General features: G+C 51.8%; 1 protein-coding gene across 1 annotated transcript; it reads left to right on the forward strand.

Moving 5' to 3' along the window:
• Positions 1 to 328: 328 nt before the first annotated feature.
• LOC142465618 (prokineticin receptor 1-like) lies at positions 329 to 27,612 on the forward strand. Its single transcript, XM_075569720.1, has 2 exons — positions 329 to 723; positions 26,937 to 27,612. Exons 1-2 carry the CDS (start codon positions 329 to 331, stop codon positions 27,610 to 27,612), a joined length of 1,071 nt encoding a protein of 356 aa, XP_075425835.1.
• The last annotated feature ends 147 nt before the right edge of the window (positions 27,613 to 27,759 follow it).

Here is a 27,759-nt window from a genome sequence, read left to right on the forward strand (position 1 = left end):
GGGGGGTGCTCTCATAACAGGGGCTCCTCCCACAGGAAGTACAGTGGAGCTGTGAGGAGATACTATTATATGGGTGTTCTTATAATAGGGGTTTCCCTTATAGGAAGTGGCACATAGGGGCTGTATGGAGATGTTTTTATAAAGGGATGTTCTTATAACAGAGGCTCCACCATAGGAAGTGACAAACCGGATCTGTAAGGAGATATTCTTATCAGGGGTGGTGTCCTAGAGGAACATGGTAACTTGAGCTGTGTGTGCTGTTTTTTAACAACAGGACATAAGACGAATGGGAATGGGAGAACGACTCAACTCCTCCGCTTCCTCGGAGATGTCGAACTTGTGGAACCACAGCTGGGAGTACAACTACTTCCTGTTTGAAGAGGAAGATCCAGAGATTGGCGGGAAGGTCCTTTTCACCGCCAGGCTCTTCATCGGTCTGATGCTGGCCTGTGTCATGCTAGTCTGTGGGGTGGGGAATCTCCTCTTCATCCTGACGTTGGCCATGCACAAGAAGCTACGGAGCATCACCAACTTTCTCATCGCCAATCTGGCTGTGTCTGATCTCATTGTGGCTGTGGTCTGCTGCCCGTTTGAGATGGACTATTATGTGGTACGGGAGCAGTCATGGGTTTTTGGCCATGTGCTCTGCTCTTCCATCAGCTACTTGAGGATGGTGTCTCTCTACGTCTCAACCAATGCTCTCCTGGCCATTGCGGTGGACAGGTGAGTGTAAGATAGAGCCTTTCATGTACATAGCACTTCACAGCAGTAATACATGTGATAATCATATAAATAACAGATAATATAAATGATACATATCGGATATTGAGGGGAAGGGCATTCCAGAGGTGTGTGGCAGTCAGGTGGTGCACTAAATGTGGCATATACTCATGTAACCGGTTGGCCAATATCTTGGCAAATAACTTCAAGTCAGTATTTATAGGGGAGATAGGGGGGTAGCTCGAACAGCTAGTGGGGGCCTTTCCTTTTAGGTATCACTACTATATTGACTGAAGACATAGTGTCTGGAATGGGCTCTGCCTCCATAAATTTATTAAATAGCATGGATAGCTGGGGGACTATAATTTTGGAGAAGTTTTTGTTGTATATACCAGAAAAACCATCCGGACCAGGAGATTTAAGGTTTTTGAGGCCTTTAAATGCAGACACTACTTCTTCACATGATATTCTTTGGTTAAGTTTCAATATCTGTTCTGGTGGTAGTGTGGTAAGGTGACTTGACCGTAGGAAATGGGAGAGACTGGTTTTGAGGGGTGGCTGTAAGGCCGTAATAGTCCTACCATATAGATCTTGATAACATTTTCGAAATTCTTCTACTATTTTGGCCGGGTCATGCGACAGGACCCCATCCCTTAGTTCTATAGCCTGGACTCCTCCCAGACTGCCCGGGCCTCTTAACCTCCTGGTTAGCATAGTGTGGGCCCTGTTCCCCCTCTCGTAGTATTTCTGATATGTCCATCTCATAGCTTGTTCTGTTTTATTTGCCAAGCAAAGGTTTAATTCCCTTCTGGTTCTAATTATTTTTGCCAATATCTCGGCCGATTGAATAGATTTGTGACTCTTTTCGAGTTTCGCTAATTCCACGGTTAACTGCTCAGTTTTTTTTATCCTAATTTTTTTTCCTATACGAGGCTACTCCCATAAGTGCACCTCTTATGACAGCTTTGTGGGCCTTACCAAACAGTGGAAATTGGGACCTCGGGTTAGTAGCTGTTTTCTGGATACAAAGGAGAAAATACCTCGCTCCAACCACTTTGAATAGCTGTTTCAGCATTTGTAGATATGTGTGCTACCAGGGTGATCAAATATATCCAGAGATAAATGAGTTGTGTTAAGATAAACTTAGCTGTAAAAATTCCCCTCTGATAGGCAGTACTGTCCTGACTTTCTATAGATGGAGAAAGCTCCTAGATGTGGAGCTAATGAAACAGGAGCAGTAATGTGGGTGCTACCTGATAACGAACAGTATGTACATAACTTATTTTTCCAGTACCAGTAACACTAAACACTGTCAGAACTGGTGTGCAATTACGTAACAAGAGTTAACTGTGGATTAAGCTATGTATGTACTGTTCATTATCAGGTAGCACTCACATCACTGCTCCTGTTCCATTAGCTCCATATCTAGGAGCTTTCTCCACCTGTAAAAAGGCAGAACAGCACTGCCTATCAGAGTGGAATTTTTGCAGTACCAGTAAGACTAAACACTGTCAGCACTGGTTTGTAATCGGATGTATGTTGGCTTTAGGAATTTTATCCCCCAGTCTAGCATCTGTCCAGATCATGTCAATCATCGAGTATGATTTATGGGGAGCCGAATAGAACGTATAGTCTCTTTCCGTAGGGTGAAGAGAACTCCATATATCCACAGTCTGTGACTCCACTAACAGTTTAGCCATCAATCTTGATTCTTGCGAGTCGGGGCGACTTGTTCCTGACTCAGGAGTGCCTGATCTGTCTAATTTAGGGAATCGGACAAAGTTGAAGTCACCTGCCACAATCAGAAGGCCTCTTCTCAATTCCTGAATTAGGTTTAGCATTTTTTTTTTTTTCAAATTCGGGGACCTAGCTGACTTTGGGGCGTACATGTTGACCAGCGTGACCTCAGTCCCACTTATCCGACCAGTCAGGAGAATAAATCGCCCTTCTTTATCCGTTTTCTTAAGTTCTAATTGAAAGGGGGTGTTGTTACTGAACGCTATGGCCACACCTCTTTTTTGGACTGCCGCAGATGAGTAAAATACCTGGGAGAATTGTTTATGTAGAAAGGTGGGTAGATATCGCCTGGGAAAGTGAGTCTCCTGCAAAAAGATAACGTCTACAAGCACTTTTTTATAGTTCGAGAAAGCCATCCGGCATTTAGCCTGGCTGCTGAGCCCTTTGACATTATGGGATAGTATTTTAAGGGTACCCAACAGTACGGTGGTTGAAAGCTAATCGTTTGAGCATTTCTGGTACCCTTAGTCTAACTGATTTAGGAACTGTAAAATACATGTTATTGAAAACGTTTTGTTGGAACCTTATAGCCTTATTGTTATTGAAGGTGAAGGGAGACACGTAGGGAAAGAGAGAACAATAATAACTGTACAAAACTAACACATTAAAAGGAAAAAAGTTTGGGATCACTGGGTGGCCCAAACAGTCAAACAATAACTCGGGGCAAATACCCGCAACGTTACCTCTGTGGCCGCCCATCAGCAGCCCCAGGAACTTATATCTTAAACATTTGACAACTTCCTTTACTTAGATTATGCCACCTACCTCCCCCTACATTTGGTAAAGGAACCCATATTTAAGTGACGGTGGGGTCTGGCACAATACTCATTTACCTGGTTACAAGTGCATGAAAACAATCTATATCATACTGTCCAACAGAGGCAACCGCTTGTAGCACTACCCCAATGTGATCAAATCTTCGACTCGTCAAGGCTCAAAGTGCTTTACATGGAGCTGGGTCATAAGCGGGATCATGAATGGCACCTTCTCCATTATACTCACAGTCCATGGATAGTGCCACTTATCTTATGGGTTGTGTTATTCCTTTTGTTTTCTCTTTATGGAGGAGGGGAGATCCTTGTATTTTTATCTTTTAATTGAGGAAACAATATAATTGCTCTGTACCATTTTAAAGTTATTAAATTATCTTTTCTTTTTGCTCTATTTTCTATTTAACATTTCTTTTTTTTTTTTTTACTTATATTTTTTATTAACTTTCACACATAAATGGGGAGGGGGAGGATACAGAAATATGAAGAGGGGTGGGGATACAACCAAATTTTGTGTTGAATTTCTTACAAACAACATACAACATTTGGTAAACACCATATTTTACATTCAGCGCTCCCAAATCCTCTCTCCCTCCGGGAGCGCGCCCCTATCCAGCATCCCAGGGCTCCCAAATCCTCTCTCCCTCTGGGAGCGCGCCCCTATCCAACTTCCCAGTGCTCCCAAATCCTCTCTCCATCCGGGAGCGCGCCTCTATCCAGCATTACAGGGCTCCCAAATCCTCTCTCCCTCCAGGAGCGCGCCCCTATCCAGCATCCCAGGGCTCCCATATCCTCTCTCCCTCCAGGAGCGCGCCCCTATCCAGCATCCCAGGGCTCCCATATCCTCTCTCCCTCCGGGAGCGCGTCCCTATCCAGCATCCCAGAGCTCCCAAATCCTCTCTCCCTCCAGGAGCGCGCCCCTATCCAGCATCCCAGGGCTCCCATATCCTCTCTCCCTCCAGGAGCGCGCCCCTATCCAGCATCCCAGGGCTCCCAAATCCTCTCTCCCTCCGTAGCGCGCCCCTGTCCAGCATCCCAGGGCTCCCAAATCCTCTCTCCCTCCGGGAGCGCGCCCCTATCCAGCATCCCAGGGCTCCCATATCCTCTCTCCCTCTGGGAGCGCGCCCCTATCCAGCATCCCAGGGCTCCAAAATCCTCTCTCCCTCCGGGAGCGCCCCCCTATCCAGCATCCCAGAGCTCCCAAATCCTCTCTCCCTCCAGGAGCGCGCCCCTATCCAGCATCCCAGGGCTCCCATATCCTCTCTCCCTCCGGGAGCGTGCCCCTATCCAGCATCCCAGGGCTCCCAAATCCTCTCTCCCTCCGGGACCGCACCCCTATCCAGCACCCCAGGGCTCCCATATCCTATCTCCCTCTGGGAGCGCGTCCCTATCCAGCATCCCAGGGCTCCCAAATCCTCTCTCCCTCTGGGAGCGCGCCCCTATCCAGCATCCCAGGGCTCCCAAATCCTTTCTCCCTCCGGGAGCATGCCCCTATACAGCATCCCAGGGCTCCCAAATCCTCTCTCCCTCAGGGAGCGTGCCCCTATCCAGCATCCCAGGCTCCCATATCCTCTCTCCCTCCGGGAGCGCCCCCCTATCCAGCATCCCAGAGCTCCCATATCCTCTATCCCTCCGGGAGCGTGCCCCTATCCAGCATCCCAGGGCTCGGAAATCCTCTCTCCCTCCGGGAGCGTGCCCCTATCCAGCATCCCAGGGCTCGGAAATCCTCTCTCCCTCCGGGAGCGCACCCCTATCCAGCACCCCAGGCTCCCAAATCCTCTCTCCCTCCGGGAGCGCGTTCCTATCCAGCATCCCAGGGCTCCCATATCCTCTCTCCCTCCGGGAGCGCCCCTATCCAGCATCCCAGGGCTCCCGTATCCTCTCTCCCTCCGGGAGCGTGCCCCTATCCAGCATCCCAGGCTCCCATATCCTCTCTCCCTCCGGGAGCGTGCCCCTATCCAGCATCCCAGGGCTCCCGTATCCTCTCTCCCTCCGGGAGCGCTCCCCTATCCAGCATCCCAGGGCTCCCAAATCCTCTCTCCCTCCGGGAGCGCGCCCCTATCCAGCATCCCAGGACTCCAAAATCCTCTCTCCCTCCGGGAGCGCGCCCCTATCCAGCATCCCAGGGCTCCCGTATCCTCTCTCCCTCCAGGAGCGCCCCCCTATCCAGCATCCCAGGGCTCCCAAATCCTCTCTCCCTCCGGGAGCGCGCCCCTATCCAGCATCCCATGACTCCCAAATCCTCTCTCCCTCCGGGAGTGCACCCCTATCCAGCATCCCAGGGCTCCCAAATCCTCTCTCCCTCTGGGAGCACGCCCCTATCCAGCATCCCAGGGCTCCCAAATCCTTTCTCCCTCCGGGAGCATGCCATTATCCAGCATCCCATGGCTCCCAAATCCTCTCTCCCTCAGGGAGCGCGCCCCTATCCAGCATCCCAGGGCTCCTATATCCTCTCTCCCTCCGGGAGCGCGCCCCTATCCAGCATCCCAGGGCTCCCATATCCTCTCTCCCTCCGGGAGCGCACCCCTATCCAGCATCCCAGGGCTTGGAAATCCTCTCTCCCTCCGGGAGCGCGCCCCTATCCAGCATCCCAGGGCTCCCAAATCCTCTCTCCCTCCGGGAGCACGCCCCTATCCAGCATCCCAGGGCTCCCAGATCCTCTCTCCCACCAGGAGCGCGCCCCTATCCAGCATCCCAGGGCTCCCAAATCCTCTCTCCCTCCGGGAGCGCCCCTATCCAGCATCCCAGGGCTCCCATATCCTCTCTCGCTCTGGGAGCGCTCCCCTATCCAGCATCCCAGCGCTCCCATATCCTCTCTCCCTCTGGGAGCGCTCCCCTATCCAGCATCCCAGGGCTCCCAAATCCTCTCTCCCTCCGGGAGCGCGTCCCTATCCAGCATCCCAGGGCTCCCATATCCTCTCTCCCTCCAGGAGTGCACCCCTATCCAGCATCCCAGGGATCCCATATCCTCTCTCCCTCCGGGAGCGCGCCCCTATCCAGCATCCCAGGGCTCCCAAATCCTTTCTCCCTCCGGGAGCGCGCCCCTATCCAGCATCCCAGGGATCCCATATCCTCTCTACCTCCGGGAGCGCCCCTATCCAGCATCCCAGGGATCCCATATCCTCTCTCCCTCCGGGAGCGCGCCCCTATCCAGCATCCCAGGGCTCCCAAATCCTCTCTCCCTCTGGGAGCGCACCCCTATCCAGCATCCCAGGGATCCCATTTCCTCTCTACCTCCGGGAGCGCGCCCCTATCCAGCATCCCAGGGCTCCCAAATCCTCTCTCCCTCCTGGAGCGCGCCCCTATCCAGCATCCCAGGGCTCCCAAATCCTCTCTCCCTCTGGGAGCGCACCCCTATCCAGCATCCCAGGGATCCCATTTCCTCTCTACCTCCGGGAGCGCGCCCCTATCCAGCATCCCAGGGCTCCCAAATCCTCTCTCCCTCCTGGAGCGCGCCCCTATCCAGCATCCCAGGGCTCCCAAATCCTCTCTCCCTCTGGGAGCGCGCCCCTATCCAGCATCCCAGGGCTCCCAAATCCTCTCTCCCTCTGGGAGCGCGCCCCTATCCAGCATCCCAGGGCTCCCAAATCCTCTCTCCATCCGGGAGTGCACCCCTATCCAGCATCCCAGGGATCCCATATCCTCTCTCCCTCCGGGAGCGCTCCCCTATCCAGCATCCCAGGGCTCCCATATCCTCTCTCCCTCCGGGAGCGCACCCCTATCCAGCATCCCAAGGCTCCCATATCCTCTCTCCCTCCGGGAGCGCTCCCCTATCCAGCATCCCAGGGCTCCCATATCCTCTCTCCCTCCGGGAGCGTGCCCCTATCTAGCATCCCAGGGCTCCCAGATCCTCTCTCCCACCAGGAGCGCCCCTATCCAGCATCCCAGGGCTCCCAGATCCTCTCTCCCTCTGGGAGCGAGCCCCTATCCAGCATCCCAGGGCTCCCAAATCCTCTCTCCCTCCGGGAGCGCCCCTATTCAGCATCCCAGGGCTCCCATATCCTCTCTCGCTCTGGGAGCGCCCCTATCCAGCATCACAGGGCTCCCAAATCCTCTCTCCCTCCTGGAGCGCGCCCCTATCCAGCATCCCAGGGCTCCCAAATCCTCTCTCCCTCTGGGAGCGCGCCCCTATCCAGCATCCCAGGGCTCCCAAATCCTCTCTCCCTCTGGGAGCGCGCCCCTATCCAGCATCCCAGGGCTCCCAAATCCTCTCTCCCTCCTGGAGCGCGCCCCTATCCAGCATCCCAGGGATCCCATATCCTCTCTCCCTCCGGGAGCGCACCCCTATCCAGCATCCCAAGGCTCCCATATCCTCTCTCCCTCCGGGAGCGCTCCCCTATCCAGCATCCCAGGGCTCCCATATCCTCTCTCCCTCCGGGAGCGCGCCCCTATCTAGCATCCCAGGGCTCCCAGATCCTCTCTCCCACCAGGAGCGCCCCTATCCAGCATCCCAGGGCTCCCAGATCCTCTCTCCCTCTGGGAGCGAGCCCCTATCCAGCATCCCAGGGCTCCCAAATCCTCTCTCCCTCCGGGAGCGCCCCTATCCAGCATCCCAGGGCTCCCATATCCTCTCTCGCTCTGGGAGCGCCCCTATCCAGCATCACAGGGCTCCCAAATCCTCTCTCCCTCCTGGAGCGCACCCCTATCCAGCATCCCAGGGATCCCATTTCCTCTCTACCTCCGGGAGCGCGCCCCTATCCAGCATCCCAGGGCTCCCAAATCCTCTCTCCCTCCTGGAGCGCGCCCCTATCCAGCATCCCAGGGCTCCCAAATCCTCTCTCCCTCTGGGAGCGCGCCCCTATCCAGCATCCCAGGGCTCCCAAATCCTCTCTCCCTCTGGGAGCGCGCCCCTATCCAGCATCCCAGGGCTCCCAAATCCTCTCTCCATCCGGGAGTGCACCCCTATCCAGCATCCCAGGGATCCCATATCCTTTCTCCCTCCGGGAGCGCTCCCCTATCCAGCATCCCAGGGCTCCCATATCCTCTCTCCCTCCGGGAGCGCACCCCTATCCAGCATCCCAAGGCTCCCATATCCTCTCTCCCTCCGGGAGCGCTCCCCTATCCAGCATCCCAGGGCTCCCATATCCTCTCTCCCTCCGGGAGCGCGCCCCTATCTAGCATCCCAGGGCTCCCAGATCCTCTCTCCCACCAGGAGCGCCCCTATCCAGCATCCCAGGGCTCCCAGATCCTCTCTCCCTCTGGGAGCGAGCCCCTATCCAGCATCCCAGGGCTCCCAAATCCTCTCTCCCTCCGGGAGCGCCCCTATCCAGCATCCCAGGGCTCCCATATCCTCTCTCGCTCTGGGAGCGCCCCTATCCAGCATCACAGGGCTCCCAAATCCTCTCTCCCTCCGGGAGCGCCCCTATCCAGCATCCCAGGGCTCCCATATCCTCTCTCCCTCTGGGAGCGCCCCTATCCAGCATCCCATGACTCCCAAATCCTCTCTCCCTCCGGGAGTGCACCCCTATCCAGCATCCCAGGGATCCCATATCCTCTCTCCCTCCGGGAGCGCGCCCCTATCCAGCATCCCAGGGATCCCATATCCTCTCTCCCTCCGGGAGCGCGCCCCTATCCAGCATCCCAGGGCTCCCAAATCCTCTCTCCCTCTGGGAGCGCACCCCTATCCAGCATCCCAGGGATCCCATATCCTCTATACCTCCGGGAGCGCGCCCCTATCCAGCATCCCAGGGCTCCCAAATCCTCTCTCCCTCCTGGAGCGCGCCCCTATCCAGCATCCCAGGGCTCCCAAATCCTCTCTCCCTCTGGGAGCGCACCCCTATCCAGCATCCCAGGGATCCCATATCCTCTCTACCTCCGGGAGCGCGCCCCTATCCAGCATCCCAGGGCTCCCAAATCCTCTCTCCCTCCTGGAGCGCGCCCCTATCCAGCATCCCAGGGCTCCCAAATCCTCTCTCCCTCTGGGAGCGCACCCCTATCCAGCATCCCAGGGATCCCATATCCTCTCTCCCTCCGGGAGCGCTCCCCTATCCAGCATCCCAGGCTCCCATATCCTCTCTCCCTCCGGGAGCGCGCCCCTATCCAGCATCCCAGGGCTCCCATATCCTCTCTCCCTCCGGGAGCGCGCCCCTATCCAGCATCCCAGGGCTCAGAAATCCTCTCTCCCTCCGGGAGCGCACCCCTATCCAGCATCCCAGGGCTCCCATATCCTCTCTCCCTCCGGGAGCGTGCCCCTATCCAGCATCCCAGGCTCCCATATCCTCTCTCCCTCCGGGAGCGTGCCCCTATCCAGCATCCCAGGGCTCGGAAATCCTCTCTCCCTCCGGGAGCGCACCCCTATCCAGCATCCCAGGCTCCCAAATCCTCTCTCCCTCCGGGAGCGCGTCCCTATCCAGCATCCCAGGCTCCCATATCCTCTCTCCCTCCGGGAGCACGCCCCTGTCCAGCATCCCAGGGCTCCCAAATCCTCTCTCCCTCCGGGAGCGCGCCCCTATCCAGCATCCCAGGGATCCCATATCCTCTCTCCCTCCGGGAGCGTGCCCCTATCCAGCATCCCAGGGCTCCCATATCCTCTCTGTCAGGAATCGGCGTTCTCCACGCTCCCCACACAAAACACCGCCTTCCCGCAGGGAGTCCCTGGATACACAAAACAAACCTGCCTTATCGGCTTCCACGGCTCCCCGCCCCTGCCGCCGTCGCGGGATCACTCCCCTCGGCGATTCCTCTGCTCAGCGCCGGGCGCGCCCACGCCCTCCTGCACGCACACCTGCACGCACACCTGCACCATCCACTGGCTCGGTTCACGCGCGTACACGAGTTACGGAGCACGCTCAGTCTGCACACTCTTATTCCCGTCCCCCGGACCTCAGGCTCCGCCCCCGCACACTGCACGGGCGTACTCAGGTTACCAACAAGACTCACCTGGCCTGTTATGCCTGCACCAATCTGCAGTGTCTCCCTTTAGCTCTTCCTGTCCCGCCTCCGTTCCTAATTGGACCTTCCTGCTTTATCTAGCTCCTCTCTGCTCTCAGTCTTTGCTCGACATAGTCTCTGTATGGAAGTACTTCTGGATTCTCTCAGTGTTTTCACAGGTTCTGCCGCGGCTTGTACGACTACCCCCTCTGGCTCTCGATCTCGGCACTCCTTGGACAACGCTCACTCTGGTAACCCCTTGAACACGGCTTGGACAACGACCTATCTCCACTCTCCACTCCCTGACTTCGGCGAGGCATCATTCACTCTATCTCTACAACCGGTACCGGCAAGTATTGTCTACCTTACTACACCTGGCCTGGCAACGCTTCATACCACACTCCGGACACGCTCCCTTTGCTGCGGGTGCGTGTATTACCACTTCCCCCTTCAGCTCAGGGGACGGGTCTGGTCTGCGGGCAGCACCGGCGTAACATTATGTCGAGCCCACAAGACGCAGACCAGACCGAACTTCAACAGTTTCTCTCCAATCTGCTTCAGCAAAACCAGGCCATGGCGGATCAAATTGTGGCACTTACACGCCAGGTCGCAGTACTCTCAGACAGGGTATCGACCGCGACCCCGCCAGATGTAAGCCCCCACTCCGCAAGCGCAGTTAGCAGCTCAGATGTAAGGATTCCTCCCCCCAAGCCTTATGCAGGTGAACCGCAAGATTGTAGGGGTTTCCTAAACCAGTGTGAGGTGCAGTTTGAAATGGCCCCCCATCTCTACAATACTGATCGCAAGAAGGTAGCCTACATTTATAACCTCCTCACTGGCAGCGCCCTGGCTTGGGCTTCCCCGGTTTGGGAGCGACGTTCTGACCTTACCCAAGATTACCCGGCATTTAAAGCCGAGTTTCAACAAGTATTCGATTCTCCCGCTCGTCGGGAGATGGCATCTGTTTCTCTCCTCCAGATCACGCAGGGACGGCGAATGGTGACGCAGTATGCTGTGGAATTCCGGACTCTAGCAGCCGAGACTAACTGGGGACAAGAGGCTCTCGTCTCCGTATTCTGGCAAGGCCTGGCAGATCCCATCAAGGACGAACTCTCTCGCCAATCCAGGCCGGATCAATTGGAGGTCCTCATTGATTTGGCTGTCTGAGTGGATCAACGTATCCAGGTACGCCGCTCTGAGCGTCAGCGCACTCGCTTCCATAACTTTCAAGTTCCGTTCTCCAGTACTCCCAGCAACACTCCTGCTCCCCCAAGTGCTACCATATCTCTTCGTCCTGCACTGGAGTTGCCAGAGCCAATGCAATTGGGGGTACAACGCATCCGCCCACCGATACGGCAGTTCCGCCACGCCGGGGGATTGTGTTTCTACTGCGGATCCATGGAACATCTGGTTCGGGAGTGTCCACTGCGTCCGGGAAACGGGAACACCCAGTGAGTACAGAGGGGCTCTCTCTGGGTGTAATGTCTCCACGTCCCCTTTCTAAAGGTGAAATCCCTAAGAAACTTACATTTCCAGTCTCCCTTTCAGGCGATAAGTTCAAGACTTCTACCGCCGCTTTCATTGACTCAGGAGCTGGAGGAAACTTCGTGGATCTTGAATTCGCCAGGTTAAACCGCATACCACTCGTGAGAAAGAAGGTTCCCATCGCACTCGTCGGTATCGATGGACGTCCTCTTACCCCGGCCCACATCTCCTTAGAGACGGCTCCTTTGCTTCTGTCCTCACATCTGCACAAGGAGAACTTAGTTCTCGATGCCATTCACGCTCCTGGGATACCCATCACCCTTGGTCTTCCTTGGCTACAGCTTAACAATCCTCTCATTGACTGGACTTCCTCTGCTCCCATTTCCTGGAGGCCGAGGTCAGGTGAGACTCATCAACTGCTGGCCAATACCTCTGTTCCCGAAGTTATTCTACCTTCCGTTTACCATCAATTCCGGGACGTTTTCAATAAGGTACAGTCAGACCTCTTGCCGCCACACAGGACATACGATTGTCCGATCGACCTAGTTCCAGGTTACTCCCTACCCAAGTCCAAGACCTACCCCTTGTCGTTACCAGAATCTCACGCTATGGATGAATATATCCAGGAGAATCTCAAGAAAGGCTTTAGTCGTCACTCCAATTCCCCAGCAGGGACTGGATTTTTCTTCGTCAGGAAAAAAGACAGGTCGTTGAGGCCTTGCATCGACTACAGGGGTTTAAACCACATAACTATTAAAAATCGTTACCCCCTTCCCTTTATTACCGAACTGTTTGATAAATTACAGGGGGCCAAGATTTTTTCCAAGTTGGATCTACGTGGTGCCTATAACTTGGTGCGCATCAGGAAGGGGGATGAATGGAAGACGGCCTTCAACACGCGTAGTGGACACTACGAATATCTGGTAATGCCTTTCGGCTTATGTAATGCTCCCGCTGTCTTCCAGGATTTCATCAACGACGTCTTTCGTAAGGTACTCAATATTTTTGTTATTGTATACTTGGATGATATCCTGATTTTTTCCAAAGATCTCCAGGACCATATACGCCACACCTCCTACGTCCTTTCCCGTCTCCGTGAACACCATTTGTACGCCAAACTGGAGAAGTGCACCTTTCATCAGACCTCTACTCCGTTCCTGGGGTACATCATTTCCGATGAGGGCTTTATGATGGACTCCGGTAAACTTCAAGCAGTCACTGAATGGCCAAGACCCAACTCTCTCAAGGCCATACAACGTTTTTTAGGGTTCGCTAATTATTATCGTAAGTTTATACGGAGTTTTTCCACCATTGTGGCACCCTTTACTGCGCTCACCAAAAAAGGAGCTGATCCTTCTGCTTGGTCATCCGAGGCCATCTCCGCCTTCGAGACACTCAAGGAAGCCTTTATATCCGCACCTATTCTCCGTCATCCCAACATTGAACTTCCCTTCGTCCTGGAGGTCGACGCTTCTGATTGGGGCGCTGGTGCCGTTCTTTCTCAGAGACCCACGCCCCAAGATAAGTTACATCCCTGTGCATATTTTTCCAAGAAATTCTCGTCTGCCGAGAGGAACTATGACGTGGGTAACAGGGAACTTCTGGCCGTGAAGATGCCTCTTCAAGAGTGGAGACATCTGCTGGAGGGGTCGAAAGAGCCGTTTACTATTCTCACGGACCACAAGAACCTTCTTTACATAGAGAACGCTCGACGCCTTGGTCCACGACAGGCTCGTTGGGCTCTTTTTTTTTCTCGATTCGATTTTCACCTTTCCTATATTCCCGGGACCAAGAACGTAAAGGCAGACGCACTCTTCTGTATACATTCTTCTGAAGAGAGGCCAGAGGAATCTTTGGAGACTATCCTTCCGCATGAGAGGATTCTCGCCACGTCTTCTTTCAAGAATCTTGACAAGATTTTGCACTCCCAGAGACGCATTCCCAAGGACTTGGTCGTTCCCGACAATAAACTCTTTGTACCTTCCAAATTTGTTCCAGAGGTACTGTCTTGGGGTCACTCCTCTAAATGTGCAGGTCATCCAGGTTTTAAGAAGACTACTGATCTCATTCGTCAGAATTTCTGGTGGCCAAGGATGTCTCAAGATATTCTGGAGTTTACCTGCGCCTGCCCCACGTGTGCTCAAAGCAAGACTCTCCGTCAAAAGCCTCAGGGTTTTCTGTTACCCCTTCCAGTTCCCGACCGCCCCTGGTCCCACATTTCGATGGACTTCATCGTGGAGTTGCCCAGGTCCAGAGGAATGAACACTATCTTGGTGGTCGTGGACAGGTTCTCGAAGATGTCCCATTTCATTCCACTTAAAGGATTACCCACCTCCCCCGCCCTTGCTGATATTTTTACGGAGCAGATTTTCCGGATTCATGGGATCCCTTCGTCCATTGTTTCTGACAGAGGTTCTCAGTTCGTATCCAAATTTTGGAGAGCTTTCACAAAGAGATTGGGCATCTCTTCTTCTTTCTATTCCGCCTATCATCCTCAGTCCAATGGACAAACGGAGAGAATCAATCAATCCCTGGAGAAGTACCTGAGATGTTTCATATCCTATTTCCAGGATGATTGGGCTCAACTCCTCTCTTGGGCAGAGTATGCCGTCAATTCTGCCAAAAACGAGTCCACCCGGGAGTCACCCTTCTTTATAAATTATGGGTTCCATCCTCCCTGTCTTCCCATCCCCAACATCCCTTCTGGAGTACCAGCCGTAGATGAACGCATTTCTTCCCTCCAAACCGCATGGTCCAGGATTCAGTCTACCCTTCTCAACTCCTCCCGCAGATCGAAACTACAGGCCGAACGTCGTCGTCGTTCGGCGCCCAGTTACAAACCAGGGGATTTGGTATGGCTCTCCTCTAAGAATATCAACCTCAAGGTACCATCTCCTAAACTGGCACCTAAGTTCCTGGGTCCCTTCCCTATTTGCGAACAAATCAATCCCGTGGCATTCCGGCTCCAACTACCACCCAGTATGAAGATTCCCAATGTCTTTCATGTGTCCCTCTTAAAACCATTTATCTCCACTCACTTCTTTCCGGATCAGACTCGTAAACCGGATCCCATTACTGTACAAAATAACGAGGAATATGAAGTTCACTCTCTTTTGGATTCTCGCCTATCCAGGGGTCAGCTCCAGTTCTTGGTGCAGTGGAAGGGCTTTGGCCCTGAAGAGAGATCCTGGGTACCTTCAAAGGACATTCATGCCCCGGCCCTTCTTAAGTCCTTCAGGAAATTTTTTCCAGAGAAACCGTTCTTGGATCGTCCTGAGGCCGTTCCTGAAGAGAGTGGTACTGTCAGGAATCGGCGTTCTCTACGCTCCCCACACAAAACACCCCCTTCCCGCAGGGAGTCCCTGGACACACAAAACAAACCTGCCTTACCGGCTTCCACGGCTCCTCGCTCCTGCCGCCGTCGTGGGATCACTCCCCTCGGCGATTCCTCTGCTCAGCGCTGGGCGCGCCCACGCCCTTCTGCACGCACACCTGCACGCACACCTGCACCATCCACTGGCTCGGTTCACGCGCGTACACGAGTTACGGAGCACGCTCAGTCTGCACACTCTTCTTCCCGTCCCCCGGACCTCAGGCTCCGCCCCCGCACACTGCACGGGCATACTCAGGTTACCAACAAAACTCACCTGGCCTGTTATGCCTGCACCAATCTGCAGAGTCTCCCTGTAGCTCTTCCTGTCCCGCCTCCGTTCCTAATTGGACCTTCCTGCTTTATCTAGCTCCTCTCTGCTCTCAGTCTTTGCTCGACATAGTCTCTGTATGGAAGTACTTCTGGATTCTCTCAGTGTTTTCACAGGTTCTGACGCGGCTTGTACGACTACCCACTCTGGCTCTCGATCTCGGCACTCCTTGGACAACGCTCACTCTGGTAACCCCTTGAACACGGCTTGGACAACGACCTATCTCCACTCTCCACTCCCTGACTTCGGTGAGGCATCCTTCACTCTATCTCTACAACCGGTACCGGCAAGTATTGTCTACCTTACTACACCTGGCCTGGCAACGCTTCATACCACACTCCGGACACGCTCCCTTTGCTGCGGGTGCGTGTATTACCACTTCCCCCTTCAGCTCAGGGGATGGATCTGGTCTGCGGGCAGCACCGGCGTAACACTCTCTCCCTCTGGGAGCGCGCCCCTATCCAGCATCCCAGGAATCCCATATCCTCTCTCCCTCCGGGAGCGCGCCCCTATCCAGCATCCCAGGGCTCCCATATCCTCTCTCCCTCCGGGAGCGCACCCCTATCCAGCATCCCAGGGCTCCCATATCCTCTCTCCCTCCGGGAGCGCGCCCCTATCCAGCATCCCAGGAATCCCATATCCTCTCTCCCTCCGGGAGCGCACCCCTATCCAGCATCCCAGGGCTCCCATATCCTCTCTCCCTCTGGGAGCGCGCCCCTATCCAGCATCCCAGGGCTCCCATATCCTCCCTCCCTCTGGGAGCGCGCCCCTATCCAGCTTCCCAGCGCTCCCATATCCTCTCTCCCTCTGGGAGCGTGCCCTTATCCAGCATCCCAGGGCTCCCATATTCTCTCTCCCTCCGGGAGCGCGCCCTTATCCAGCATCCCAGGGCTCCCAAATCCTCTCTCCCTCCGGAAGCGCGCCCCTATCCAGCATCCCAGGGCTCCCATATCCTCTCTCCCTCCGGAAGCGCGCCCCTATCCAGCATCCCAGGGCTCCTATATCCTCTCTCCCTCCGGGAGCGTGCCCCTATCCAGCATCCCAGGGCTCCCAAATCCTCTCTCCCTCCGGGAACACGCCCCTATCCAGCATCCCAGGGCTCCCATATCCTCTCTCCCTCCGGGAGCGCGCCCCTATCCAGCATCCCAGGGCTCCCAAATCCTCTCTCCCTCGGGAGCGCACCCTTATCCAGCATCCCAGGGCTCCCATATCCTCTCTCCCTCCGGGAGCGCGCCCCTATCCAGCATCCCAGGGCTCCCATATCCTCTCTTCCTCCGGGAGCGCGCCCCTATCCAGCATCCCAGGGCTCCCATATCCTCTCTTCCTCTGGGAGCACGCCCCTATCCAGCATCCCAGGGCTCCCATATCCTCTCTTCCTCCGGGAGCGCGCCCCTATCCAGCATCCCAGGGCTCCCATATCCTCTCTTCCTCCGGGAGCGCGCCCCTATCCAACATCCCAGGGCTCCCATATCCTTTCTCCCTCCGGGAACACGCCCCTATCCAGCATCCCAGGGCTCCCAAATCCTCTCTCCCTCCGGGAACACGCCCCTATCCAGCATCCCAGGGCTCCCATATCCGCTCTCCCTCCGGGAGCGCGTCCCTATCCAGCATCCCAGAGCTCCCAAATCCTCTCTCCCTCTGGAGCGTACCCTTATCCAGCATCCCAGGGCTCCCATATCCTCTCTCCCTCTGGAGCGTACCCTTATCCAGCATCCCAGGGCTCCCATATCCTCTCTCCCTCTGGGAACGCGCCCCTATCCAGCATCCCAGGGCTCCCATATCCTATCATACTTCCTGGTCGTGTGATTAAGAAATGAGGTAAGTTTCTCCATTAATTGAACATCATTGACCCTTCTAATAACCTCTCTTCTGGAGGGCGGGGGTGTCTTTTTCCACGCCGCGGCTACAGCGCATCTAGCCGCTGTTAGAATATGTAAAATCAATCTTTGTGTATAATGATTCACATCTTCCATAGGTGTAGCTAGGATAATCAGGGTTGGGTCTAATGGGATTTTGATATCAGTCACATCTTTCATTAGTTTCAAAACTGTCCTCCAATACCCCTGCATTACTGGATAATACCACCATATATGTGCCAAATCTCCTAATTGCCCACAGCCCCTCCAACATCTATCCGAGGTCCCCGGGATCATCTGCTTTAATCTTTTGGGGGTGTAATACCAACAAAGCAATATTTTATTCAAATCGTGTAAATCTAGGAAATTCCTCATCATGGAGGCCCTGACATACAAAATGTCGGACCTGTATATACCTAAATAGCTCCATTTGGGGCAGACAAGACTTTCTCGTCAATTCCTCAAAAGACATTAATTTGTCCTTTTCTAATAAATCTCCCGCGTCCAGAATTCCTCTATGTTTCCAAACTTCAAAACCTTGACCCTGAAAGCCCGGGGTAAACCCTGGGTCAGGGGTGCGCAAACCCTGCAGCGTCATTTGACGCGGATACCAGGTAGGGTGTCAGGGGGGAGCCTCCTGGAGCAGGTAGGACCTCAATGGCTGGAACAGTGGGGAGCAGGCAAGGAGAGTTGGGGTCACGGGCTGAGGTCGGTGGCAGGCGGCTAGTTGGTATGTCAGGGTCACACGCAGGTCAGAGGCAAGCAGGAACACCGGGGTCACACGCAGAGGTCGGAGGCAGGCAGCAAGCAGGAACGTCGGGGTCACAAGCAGGGTTTGGCAACAGGAGGGCAGGAGCAGAGCAGGGACTGAGACTAGAGACATAGACTACAGAGCAGGGAACAAACAGGGACAAGCCAGATACACTAGCAACTGCCTTTAATTGCAAGGACAAGAACAGAAACAATAAGTAAAGAATACAACAGAGTCCTGGATATCAGTGCATCTGGATCTTGAATGAAACAATGGCAATATTTAGCCACTTAAATTCTGAGCCTGCTTGAAGTAGGACTATAGCAGCATCCGTGAGTATAAATGAGAACTCACAATGATAAAGATCATAAAATGTGTGATTATTATGATGAACAATGTTCTCTCTGGCAGGTGAAGAAATCAAGGGCTGTATAGCTCTGACTCCCCCATCTGTCTACATGGGAACACACGCTAGAGCATGGTACACTAGCCTGTGTACATAAATGTGACAAGTATTATGATAATGAAGATAACTCACATTTTGTGATGCTTCTCCGGTTCCAGTGCGTGCTTCAAGCTGAAGGCGTCATATAGGAGTTCCAAGGGTTGATACAACGGAGCACAGCATGCAGAAAAAGTATTCTGGAAGCCAGAGGGTCACGTGTAGGATGACTTAGCTCAGATAGTGTCAACTCGCCCTCTTTTCCAAGCACGACAAGGTCTGTTTCGTTTCTTACTTTATTTGGAGAAACAAAGGGTGAACTGCGCTCTAATAATCGTGATTAGTGTTATAATGTGATATTAATGTGATATTAATATAATAAAAACCTGTTACTTAATTGGTGAGGATATGCTGCTATATTCAAGGAATGGCTCCACAGACCAGAGCTAGAAATACAAAGACAAAAGAAACAGCGCAAAAAACCTCATAGTGTAGTATATAAAAAATTATATTGTGGTAAAACAGGTGAGTATTGCACGTACATCAAATTCAATAGTTACTAGCAGTACATGTTTTGGACATGTTACCAGTCAGCAACAGATGGTGGGTAAAGATCACCGGATGGCTCCCCTTCTCCTCTCCCGTTTCGTTCAGGATGCCGCGATGCAGGGCAGCAGCCCCTCAGCATGAATACAGCAGTCCGGTGGAATACAGCTGTCTCTCCACGTGTAAACCGTGGCTGTTTGCGGTAGGAGCAGGCTCTCAGTCACTGACTTCAGGCGTGCGTCTGCACGTGTGGCGTCTGCTTGCAGCGCGCTTCGGATGACGTCATCAAGCGGCGCCGATCACTCTGCAGTCTCCGTTAATGCAATCTATGCCATCTAACTTCCGTGGCTGGCTGAGACTGCAGAGTGATCGGCGCCGCTTGATGACGTCATCCGAAGCGCGCTGCAAGCAGACGCCACACGTGCAGACGCACGCCTGAAGTCAGTGACTGAGAGCCTGCTCCTACCGCAAACAGCCACGGTTTACACGTGGAGAGACAGCTGTATTCCACCGGACTGCTGTATTCATGCTGAGGGGCTGCTGCCCTGCATCGCGGCATCCTGAACGAAACGGGAGAGGAGAAGGGGAGCCATCCGGTGATCTTTACCCACCATCTGTTGCTGACTGGTAACATGTCCAAAACATGTACTGCTAGTAACTATTGAATTTGATGTACGTGCAATACTCACCTGTTTTACCACAATATAATTTTTTATATACTACACTATGAGGTTTTTTGCGCTGTTTCTTTTGTCTTTTTATTTGGAGAAAGCAGGGAAAAACAGTGTCTTGTGTAGAGGTGTAGGTCTAAATATCTCTGTGTGTGCTTAGTAGTAAAGGGAGGTGAAAATATAATCCTGCAGCACCATTACAGGAGTTACAGCGAGGTACTCACGAGTCCAGAGGAATGGTGGAAAGGAAATGGCAATGTATGCTGGGTAGTAAGATAGTCTGGGGACAGACCATCTGTGGGCAGAGCAGAGGGGGAGAAAGCAGACTAGCCCATTTCAGAGAAAGGCTGGGGCTGCTATGGCAACTCACAGGAGTGTCTGGGGGAGCTACAACATGTAGCAATAATGTTGCATCTCTAATGCAGCAAGCTGCTGGGAGAGGGGAAATGGCACTGTGTTTATCACACAAGCACTGTGTTTGTGTGCAGAACCAAACACATACAGCCGGCACTAATAAGCTGACAAGCAGAGCTGCGAGGAAAGGGGGGGGGTGAAACAGAAGTGCAGACAGGAGTATTCCTGTTCCATGACAAAAAGAGAGTGGGGGCTACGATGCCAAAATAGATTTAAATAATTTATTAATAGAGTGACACCATGGCGTTAAGCCGGTAGAAACCACTCTAACGCGTTTCGCGCAAACAGGCGCTTTGTCAGAGTGTGGGTAATCAAAGTGTATTGGTGATATAAATAACTAATCCCCCGCCAAACGTGACTCCACGCTTAGTGCGTCACGTGTGCCGCACCATTGAATCGTGACGTGAATGAGCGCCAGAGCCAATCCTGCAGCTACAGCGACAACCTCAGGGTGGGGATGAAATTACAAGCTTAAACATAAGTCTAATGCAATAAACAGAATAATATAATAAATTTATAACCAGAGCTAGACCACAACATAGAAGACAGTCCAATCAGGTTTTTCAGCGAGCTCTCCAGGTCCACCCAGGCATAGACTCCTCTCGGGGAGTGTCAAAACACCATTTGTTTCATATGGGAGGCTATATAATATTTTAGAATATACCACCTCCTTCCTTGGTGTCCAACATAATTGGCTTAGCTATCCTCGGTTGTTTATGTTTCCGATAAATGAAACTGTCACACAAACAGGACAAGACCGCGGGGCTGAGGTGGGGATGTATATAACCGCCGCCCTAAAACCACAGAGCCAGGTCCGGAGTGCGTAGTCAGAGTCGTTAAGCCGGGTCAGGGTAGGAGAGTTCGGATATGTCGTGGTACTTGCCATGATCCGGGGTTGGAGAGGGAAGAATGGTCGATATCCGTAAGACGTGGTCAGGGAGAGGAGAGAGCAGGAATCCAAAGACAAGCCAAAGTTCAGGATTAGAGAAGAGGCGGGTAAAAGCAAGGGTCAAGGCACAGGTTCAGACAAAGCACTGGAACAGACAGACAGACAGGCGTCAATAATTATAGTTATATAAAAAGTTATAATCTCTGGTAAAATAATCCCTAGATATTTGAAATGGGTCTTTTTCAATTTATAGTCAACATGCCGTTTAAGCACCTCGACCTCCTTTTCCTTTAGCGTCAAATTTAGAGCTTCTGATTTTCCCATGTTTACTTTATATCCAGAGAGCTCACCAAACTCCCGAAGGGTGGACTGCAAGTTCGGGAGAGATATCAATGGGTTAGCTATAGTACGGATAACAACATTGGCAAACAGCGATATTTTATAGCACTCATCTTTTATTTTGATCCCTTGTATATTTGGGGAGGCTCTGATGGTGGCCGCTAGAGGCTCAATTGTCAGAGCTAAAAGAAGGGGGGAATGGGGGCACCCCTGCCTAGTCCCATTCTTAATTTTTATTAGATTCCCCTCCCCTCCTGGGATCTTCAGGGTAGCTGTTAGCGACTGATAGAGAGCACGGACTCCCTGTAAAAAGACTCTGGAGAAACCAAACGCCTCTAATATCTTATCTAGAAAATCTCACCTTATCCTATCAAACGCTTTCTCCGTGTCTAGACTCGGCAACATAGCTTTCAATTTGGATTTGTGTATTTGATCAATAACATTAATAATTTTTCTTGTGTTATCTGACTCCAGGCGCTCGCTCACAAATCCCACCTGATCATAATGAATTGGTCTTGGGAGTATTGGATTCAGTCGGTTGGCTAGAACTTTGCAATAGATTTTCAAATCCGTGTTAAGCAGTGAGTGGCCTGTAGCTACCACAACATGACGGGTCCTTTCCCTCTTTAGGGATCACCACTATATTGGCCTTTGTCACCTGTGGAGGGATTTGTTTTCCGCTGAGAAAATCATTAAACAGATCCAACAGACAAGGTTCTAAAATTCCTAATAAAAATGTTATAGGGGAGATTTGAGAAACCCTCTGGGCCCGGAGCTTTCGATGGTTTCAAACAGCCGACCACTTTTCCCAGTTCTACCGGAGTTATTTTTGCGTTTAAAATCTTAAGTTCTTCCTCTGTCAATTTCAGGAGGGCACAATCTCTCAGATAATCCTCAATCTGGTTCAAGCCCGGGACTTTAGCATTCGGGGTCGAATTGTCTAGATCGTAAAGATCTGTATAAAATTTAGCAAATTCCTCTGCAATCTTTGAAGGGTTGTAAGTCACTCCTCCGCTTTTTAATCTAATAGCGGGAACTGAGGCCCTCGCCCTGATCCCTCTAAGTTTGTTTGCAAATAGACGGTCTGCCTTATCTCCCTTGTTATAGAACATCTGCCTAGTCCACTTAAGGACCTTCTCTACATCCTCCAATTGTAATCTCTTAAATTCCTCCCTTACCTGGTTCAAAATGTTATATATTTTCCTTGACGGGTTTTTTTATGTGGGCTTTCTAACTTTATAATTTTTTCCGTTAAATATTTTTGTTTTTCCATTTTTATTCTCTTTCTGTGTGATGCTATTGAAATAAGCTGTCCTCTAATCGTGGCCTTATGTGCCTCCCACAGAGTCGCTGATGAGTCTAAAGACCCATTGTTTGACCGAAAATAATTTTTAAGTGAGTCTCCAATTTGTGCGCTAATCTCTGGATAATTTAGTAAAGAGTCATTCATCCTCCAATGAAATGACTGAATCTTAGCGAATGGCGGATCAAACAGAATGGCCACCGGGGCGTGGTCCGACCAAGTAATAGGCCCTATATCTGAGTGGACCAATACTTCCAGGATATTTGGAGATACAAAGATATTATCGATCCTAGAATACGAGTCATGCGGGGGCGAGTAGAAGGAACGATCTCTCTGCCCTTTATGTGAGCAGCGCCAGCCATCCAACAGGCCAAATTCTTTGAATAGCAATCTACATTTCTGTGCTGCACTGTAAGTCATTGCACAGTGTGAATGCCCTGGATGTGTGGACCTGTCCACGTCCAGGTCTGGGACCATATTAAAGTCACCTCCTACAATATATAGCTGTTCTTGGTTATCCCCATTGACTCCAATGTTTCCCTTAGAAGATCAATTTGTCCCTCGTTAGGCGCGTTTATGTTCACTAATGTAATATGTTGGCCTTAGAGAAGGCCATGGACCACCAGTGACCTCCCTCCCTGGATACCCTGTTTTATCAAAATGGCAACCCCCCCTTTTCTTACTGGTGAAAGACGAATAGAATGTGATAGGATATGTCCTGCTAAAAGTGTTAGGGGGTTCTTGGGAATCGAAATGTCTCTTGTAGAAAAACAATATCCGCTTTCAACTTTCTAAATTCTTTTAATGCCAGTCTACGTTTACTATTACTATTAAGACCTTTGACATTCAAGGATACTAACTTCAATAGTGTTTGACTAGTCATTTCCTATATTGTACCTCTCTCTCTCATGTGAAAGTTGTGAATAAAAAACTTTAATGGTTGTAGGGAAAGGGGGGAACTGAACAAAAAACAGGGGGGGGGGGAATTTCCCAAATCGGGAACTTGGAGAACAAAAAAAACAAAAATAAAAATAAACTTGAAAAATAAGATGAGTGTAATCAGCCACTCATCCCAGTTTTGCGGCCAGTCCCTACATGGACTGGCCTAGCGGCATATGGCCCTACTGGGGTCGTCCTAATATCGGACATGCTAGGCTCCTAACTCACCGCCACTACTAAATATCCCCCCCACCCCCCCACGACCTGCACCTTTGTTTTACTTGACTTTAAACCATAATCATTGATTATTTTTCCCGGGCTCACAAAAAGTTATTTCCTCTGCTCCAAACAGATCTCAGACTCTCCTCTCTCCTCCGTAGAATTAGTCTTATTGTCCATAGAATAGATAAATAGTCTTGGTGGCCGGACCTGTAAATCAAAGAGAAGGGAACAGAGAGAGACAAGACAACAGAAAACAAGACAAAAAAAACTAAACAAAACTCCAACATGGGCTTCTTAGAGGACCATGGATTGTAGGCTCATCCGTCGGGTGGACCCTCGGCTTGGTGACCGGCATATAGAAATCACCCATAGAGCATCTAAGGTGCTCGGTCGGTTTTACTTGTTCGCTCCTCGGGTACTCGTTCCCTCAGCTGACCTGTCATCCAAACCCTTTTTCTGGGATTTGCCTTGTAGGTCCGTTCTACACTTGGGCTCCAGACCTAGCGCCGAAAGAAAAGCTGAAGACTCCTCCGGATAACGCAACGAGGTCTATCGTCCTCCTTGGTTGACAATAAGGCGGAAAGGAAAGGCCCACCAATAACGGATTCCCTTTTCTTGTAAAATCAATGTTACCGGTCGTCATCCTCTTTACCTGTCTATAGTCATCCTTGACAAATCCTGGAAAATATGGATAGGGGAGTTTTCAGTCGATTGATCCCCTGTTTCTGCTTCCCTTTATTATCTTGTCTTTAGCCGCGCCATGGCAACGCGGCATCACATGCCACTGTGGGGTCATGTGACGTCCCGTTACCATGGCAATATGACATCATGAAACCAGAATGCCGGAGCGAGTAAAGGGGGTGGGGGGGGAGGGGGCAAGCGGAGAGGGGGACAGCCGGCAGGGGGGCGCAGGGAAAAAAGATTGCGCTCCCTGGTTTAGACTGCAGCGTTTTATGTGAGTTCATTCTAAGGCTATCAGTTTTATGTGTATATTAGTCACTGTTTGCCATAGTTGGGAACACATTATCTCTAGTAACAACACCCTATCATTACAAGAGATTGTTACTAGATTATATGAGAACGGCACTGTGCCTCATATACACCCTTCCCCGACAAGAGCCAGGCGATCCCATCAGGTGACACAGTTGCACTCTCTAACATATTAAAGTGTCACCAGGGCTATTATTGGTAGCTATTTTATTTTAATAAGTCTATTTTTATAATAATAATAATGTAGCACATGTACCCCCATCCTCTAGGAGATACTTGATGCAGCTACAGGTGTTGTGGTGCGGCGTACCTGTGAGGGTTCAGGAGAGCTGAGTTGTCTGTGGTGATATGGAGACCAGGACAGGCCTTTGATGATCACTGACGTTCTTTACTTGGTGCTTAGCGCCTCCAGCTGTAGTGGGCTCCAGGATGCCCAGAGATCAGTCCCCACTAAAGCTCACTTCTTCCCTCCTGCCCAGGGACTGACACTCAGACAGGAGTATGATGAAAGCAAAGGGGTCTTTATTCAGCAGTCACTGCAGATCTTACTTACAGCAGTGCATAGGTCTCAGAGGATCCCAAGCCTCTGGATGGTGCTGGCTCTCATAGTGTGGAGCCTTAGATCTTCCTGAGCCAGCCAGCCATGAGGGTCTGGCTGACCTCTCTCTCCCACAGGGAGAAGAGTCAGCCCCCACACTGCCACTTTGATTGACGAGTAGGATAGCACTAACTAAATTTAGAACTGCCTCTCTGAGGAACCAGACTGGGAGGTCTCAAGGTCTGTACAAATACCTGATAGGCTATACACAGGCCATGAGTCACCAACACACTTTTGTTACTCAGAGAGGATCACGAGGGGGGTCAAAAGCCCACAGAATGGCCTGTCACAGCCTAGACCGCTAAGACTTATGTGAGAGGGGGGAAAGAGAGGTAGAATAGACTAACCATGTTACAATAATATAAGTCTATCATTATTATATTTCTATTATTAAAGGTATATTTTTATGTTTACCCATTATTTCAACATTGCATTAAAACTAGCTACTTCCAAGCTACCCCTTATGTAGGGGTAATTAGCGTGTGCACCAATAAGGGATCACTTTACTCTCTAGCTACCTTTTTTGTGTTCAATTATGTTTGCCTACCCCGGTAGCACCCCTTCACTGCTAGATTACACCTAGTTCATTTATCTAGGCTGGTGTAGTGAAGTTTCTCCCCTCATCTTTCCCTCTCACTTCCTAATATAATACTTGGCCTACATTCCGCAGTGGGTAGAAGGAGGATGGCTGTGGATTAAGAACGCTCAAGCAGAGCTCTGGTGTTAAGCAGCCATCTTGAAGGCATCTCTCCTGGAAGTTGTGACAGGGATGTGTTTAATGGGTTAAAGGGTCAGTGTCACGTAGGAGCAAAGTGACCTAATGAGTTGAGCCCCCTGGTTTAAAGGGACAGTCCTAGGCAGGCGCAAAGTGACCTAATGTGAATGGCAGATTGTGGGACTTCGTCTCCTACAGGTAAAAAGCAGCCCTTCTAGCCGCCTAGGTGATGGGTGACCATGACCAGGGGGCAAGGCCTCCCTCACTGCGGATTGGCCACTGATGCGGCCGGTGGCGGGAAGAGGAGGAACAAAGGGGGTAGCTTAAAGGGCACAGCTGGGAGTGGGTGCGCTCACTTTACTCCTGGCTGTGACGAGTTAAATAGACCCGTCGGTGGCAGCAGTTGGGGGGGTAAGTGCTTGTCCTTGCCAGACGGGGCACAAGGCTGATAAGCCCGGTGGTAGAGGCGAGTGGGCGGGGCGGATGGGTCATTTCTGCCAGCCGACGCGTGACAACGGCCGGCACACGTGGGCACGGCTACGGTTGACGGGGCCAGCGGGTCAAAGCCCGTCTGACCCTGCACTTAACCTATTAAATGAGCATTCTGGCAGCGACTAGCAGTTACGGTATTATTATATAATAAACAAAAGCCGCGGCCTTTTTATACCTCCAGACCGAGTCTGTCGTTACGTGTTTGTGTGGGTACTGGTAAAGGAAGGGAGGGGGGCTTTCTCGCAGCCTCCCTGGTCATGTCACTCTCCACATTTTATGTTTGTTCTGCTTGGGAAGTAATTATTACATTGTCATTAACCAAAAAGCTAAGGTATGAGGAGGGTAAGTAATTAATAACATTGGAAAATGATTATTCAGTTTCATATGCAGGTCCTTAGTTTTCTTCCTTCTCTCTGGATCCCCTAGGTATCTGGTCATCGTACACCCCCTGAAGCCGCGAATGAAGTTGCAGACAGCTTGCAGTGTGCTGCTCCTAGTCTGGCTCACCTCCATCTTTATTGCGGTCCCCACCGCATACTTTGCCACTGAAACCGTCTTTGACGTTACCCGTGAGCCTGGTGGGAAGATCTTCTGCGGCCAGATCTGGCCAGCCGAGAGAGCCTTCTTCTACAAATCCTACTCCCTCTTCCTGCTGGCTGCGGAATTTGTTGCTCCTGTGGTCACCATGAGCCTGTGCTACCTTCGCATCTGCCATGAGCTGTGGTTCAAGGACCTGCCAGGCATTCAGACGAAGCAGCTCAGAGGTCGGTTGCGGGAGAGGAGGAAGACGGTGTTGGTGTTGGTGGCAGTGCTTTCGGCTTATGTCCTCTGCTGGTCACCGTTTTACGGCTATGCTATTGTGAGGGACTTCTTCCCCGGCCTCCTGCTGCGGGAGAGACACTCCATCGCTCTCTACTACATCGTGGAGTGCATCGCCATCAGCAACAGCATGATCAACACACTCTTCTTCGTGACCGGGAAGAATCGGCCAGGATGTTGTTTGAAAAGGCTACTGAGCACCAGGGAGAAGAGCGCCTTTTCCACTGAGAGGAATATTATGTTAAAGGAACGCAGAACGTCTGTCCATCCCACTGCAGTGTGAAAAAATATCTCAGACAAGGTGGTGTTCAGTAATACGAGACGTCCGTTGAGTATTTTTCAACCACCACGCAAGATGTGCAATTTCATCTCCACTAGGGCTGAGCATGTGACCATAGCTTTAGAAAGTTAGGCATACACCCGAGACTAC

Source organism: Ascaphus truei, chromosome 14 (genome assembly GCF_040206685.1).
Source record: "Ascaphus truei isolate aAscTru1 chromosome 14, aAscTru1.hap1, whole genome shotgun sequence".
NCBI classification, from domain to species: domain Eukaryota; kingdom Metazoa; phylum Chordata; class Amphibia; order Anura; family Ascaphidae; genus Ascaphus; species Ascaphus truei.

What these genes read in the sequence shown, in the direction of transcription:
- LOC142465618 (XM_075569720.1), top strand. Translation starts at nt 329, where the DNA reads ATGTCGAACTTGTGGAACCACAGCTGGGAGTACAACTACTTCCTGTTT. An exon ending in CTGGCCATTGCGGTGGACAG is followed by an intron (nt 724 to 26,936) that starts GTGAGTGTAAGA and finishes TGGATCCCCTAG; the next exon opens with GTATCTGGTCATCGTACACC.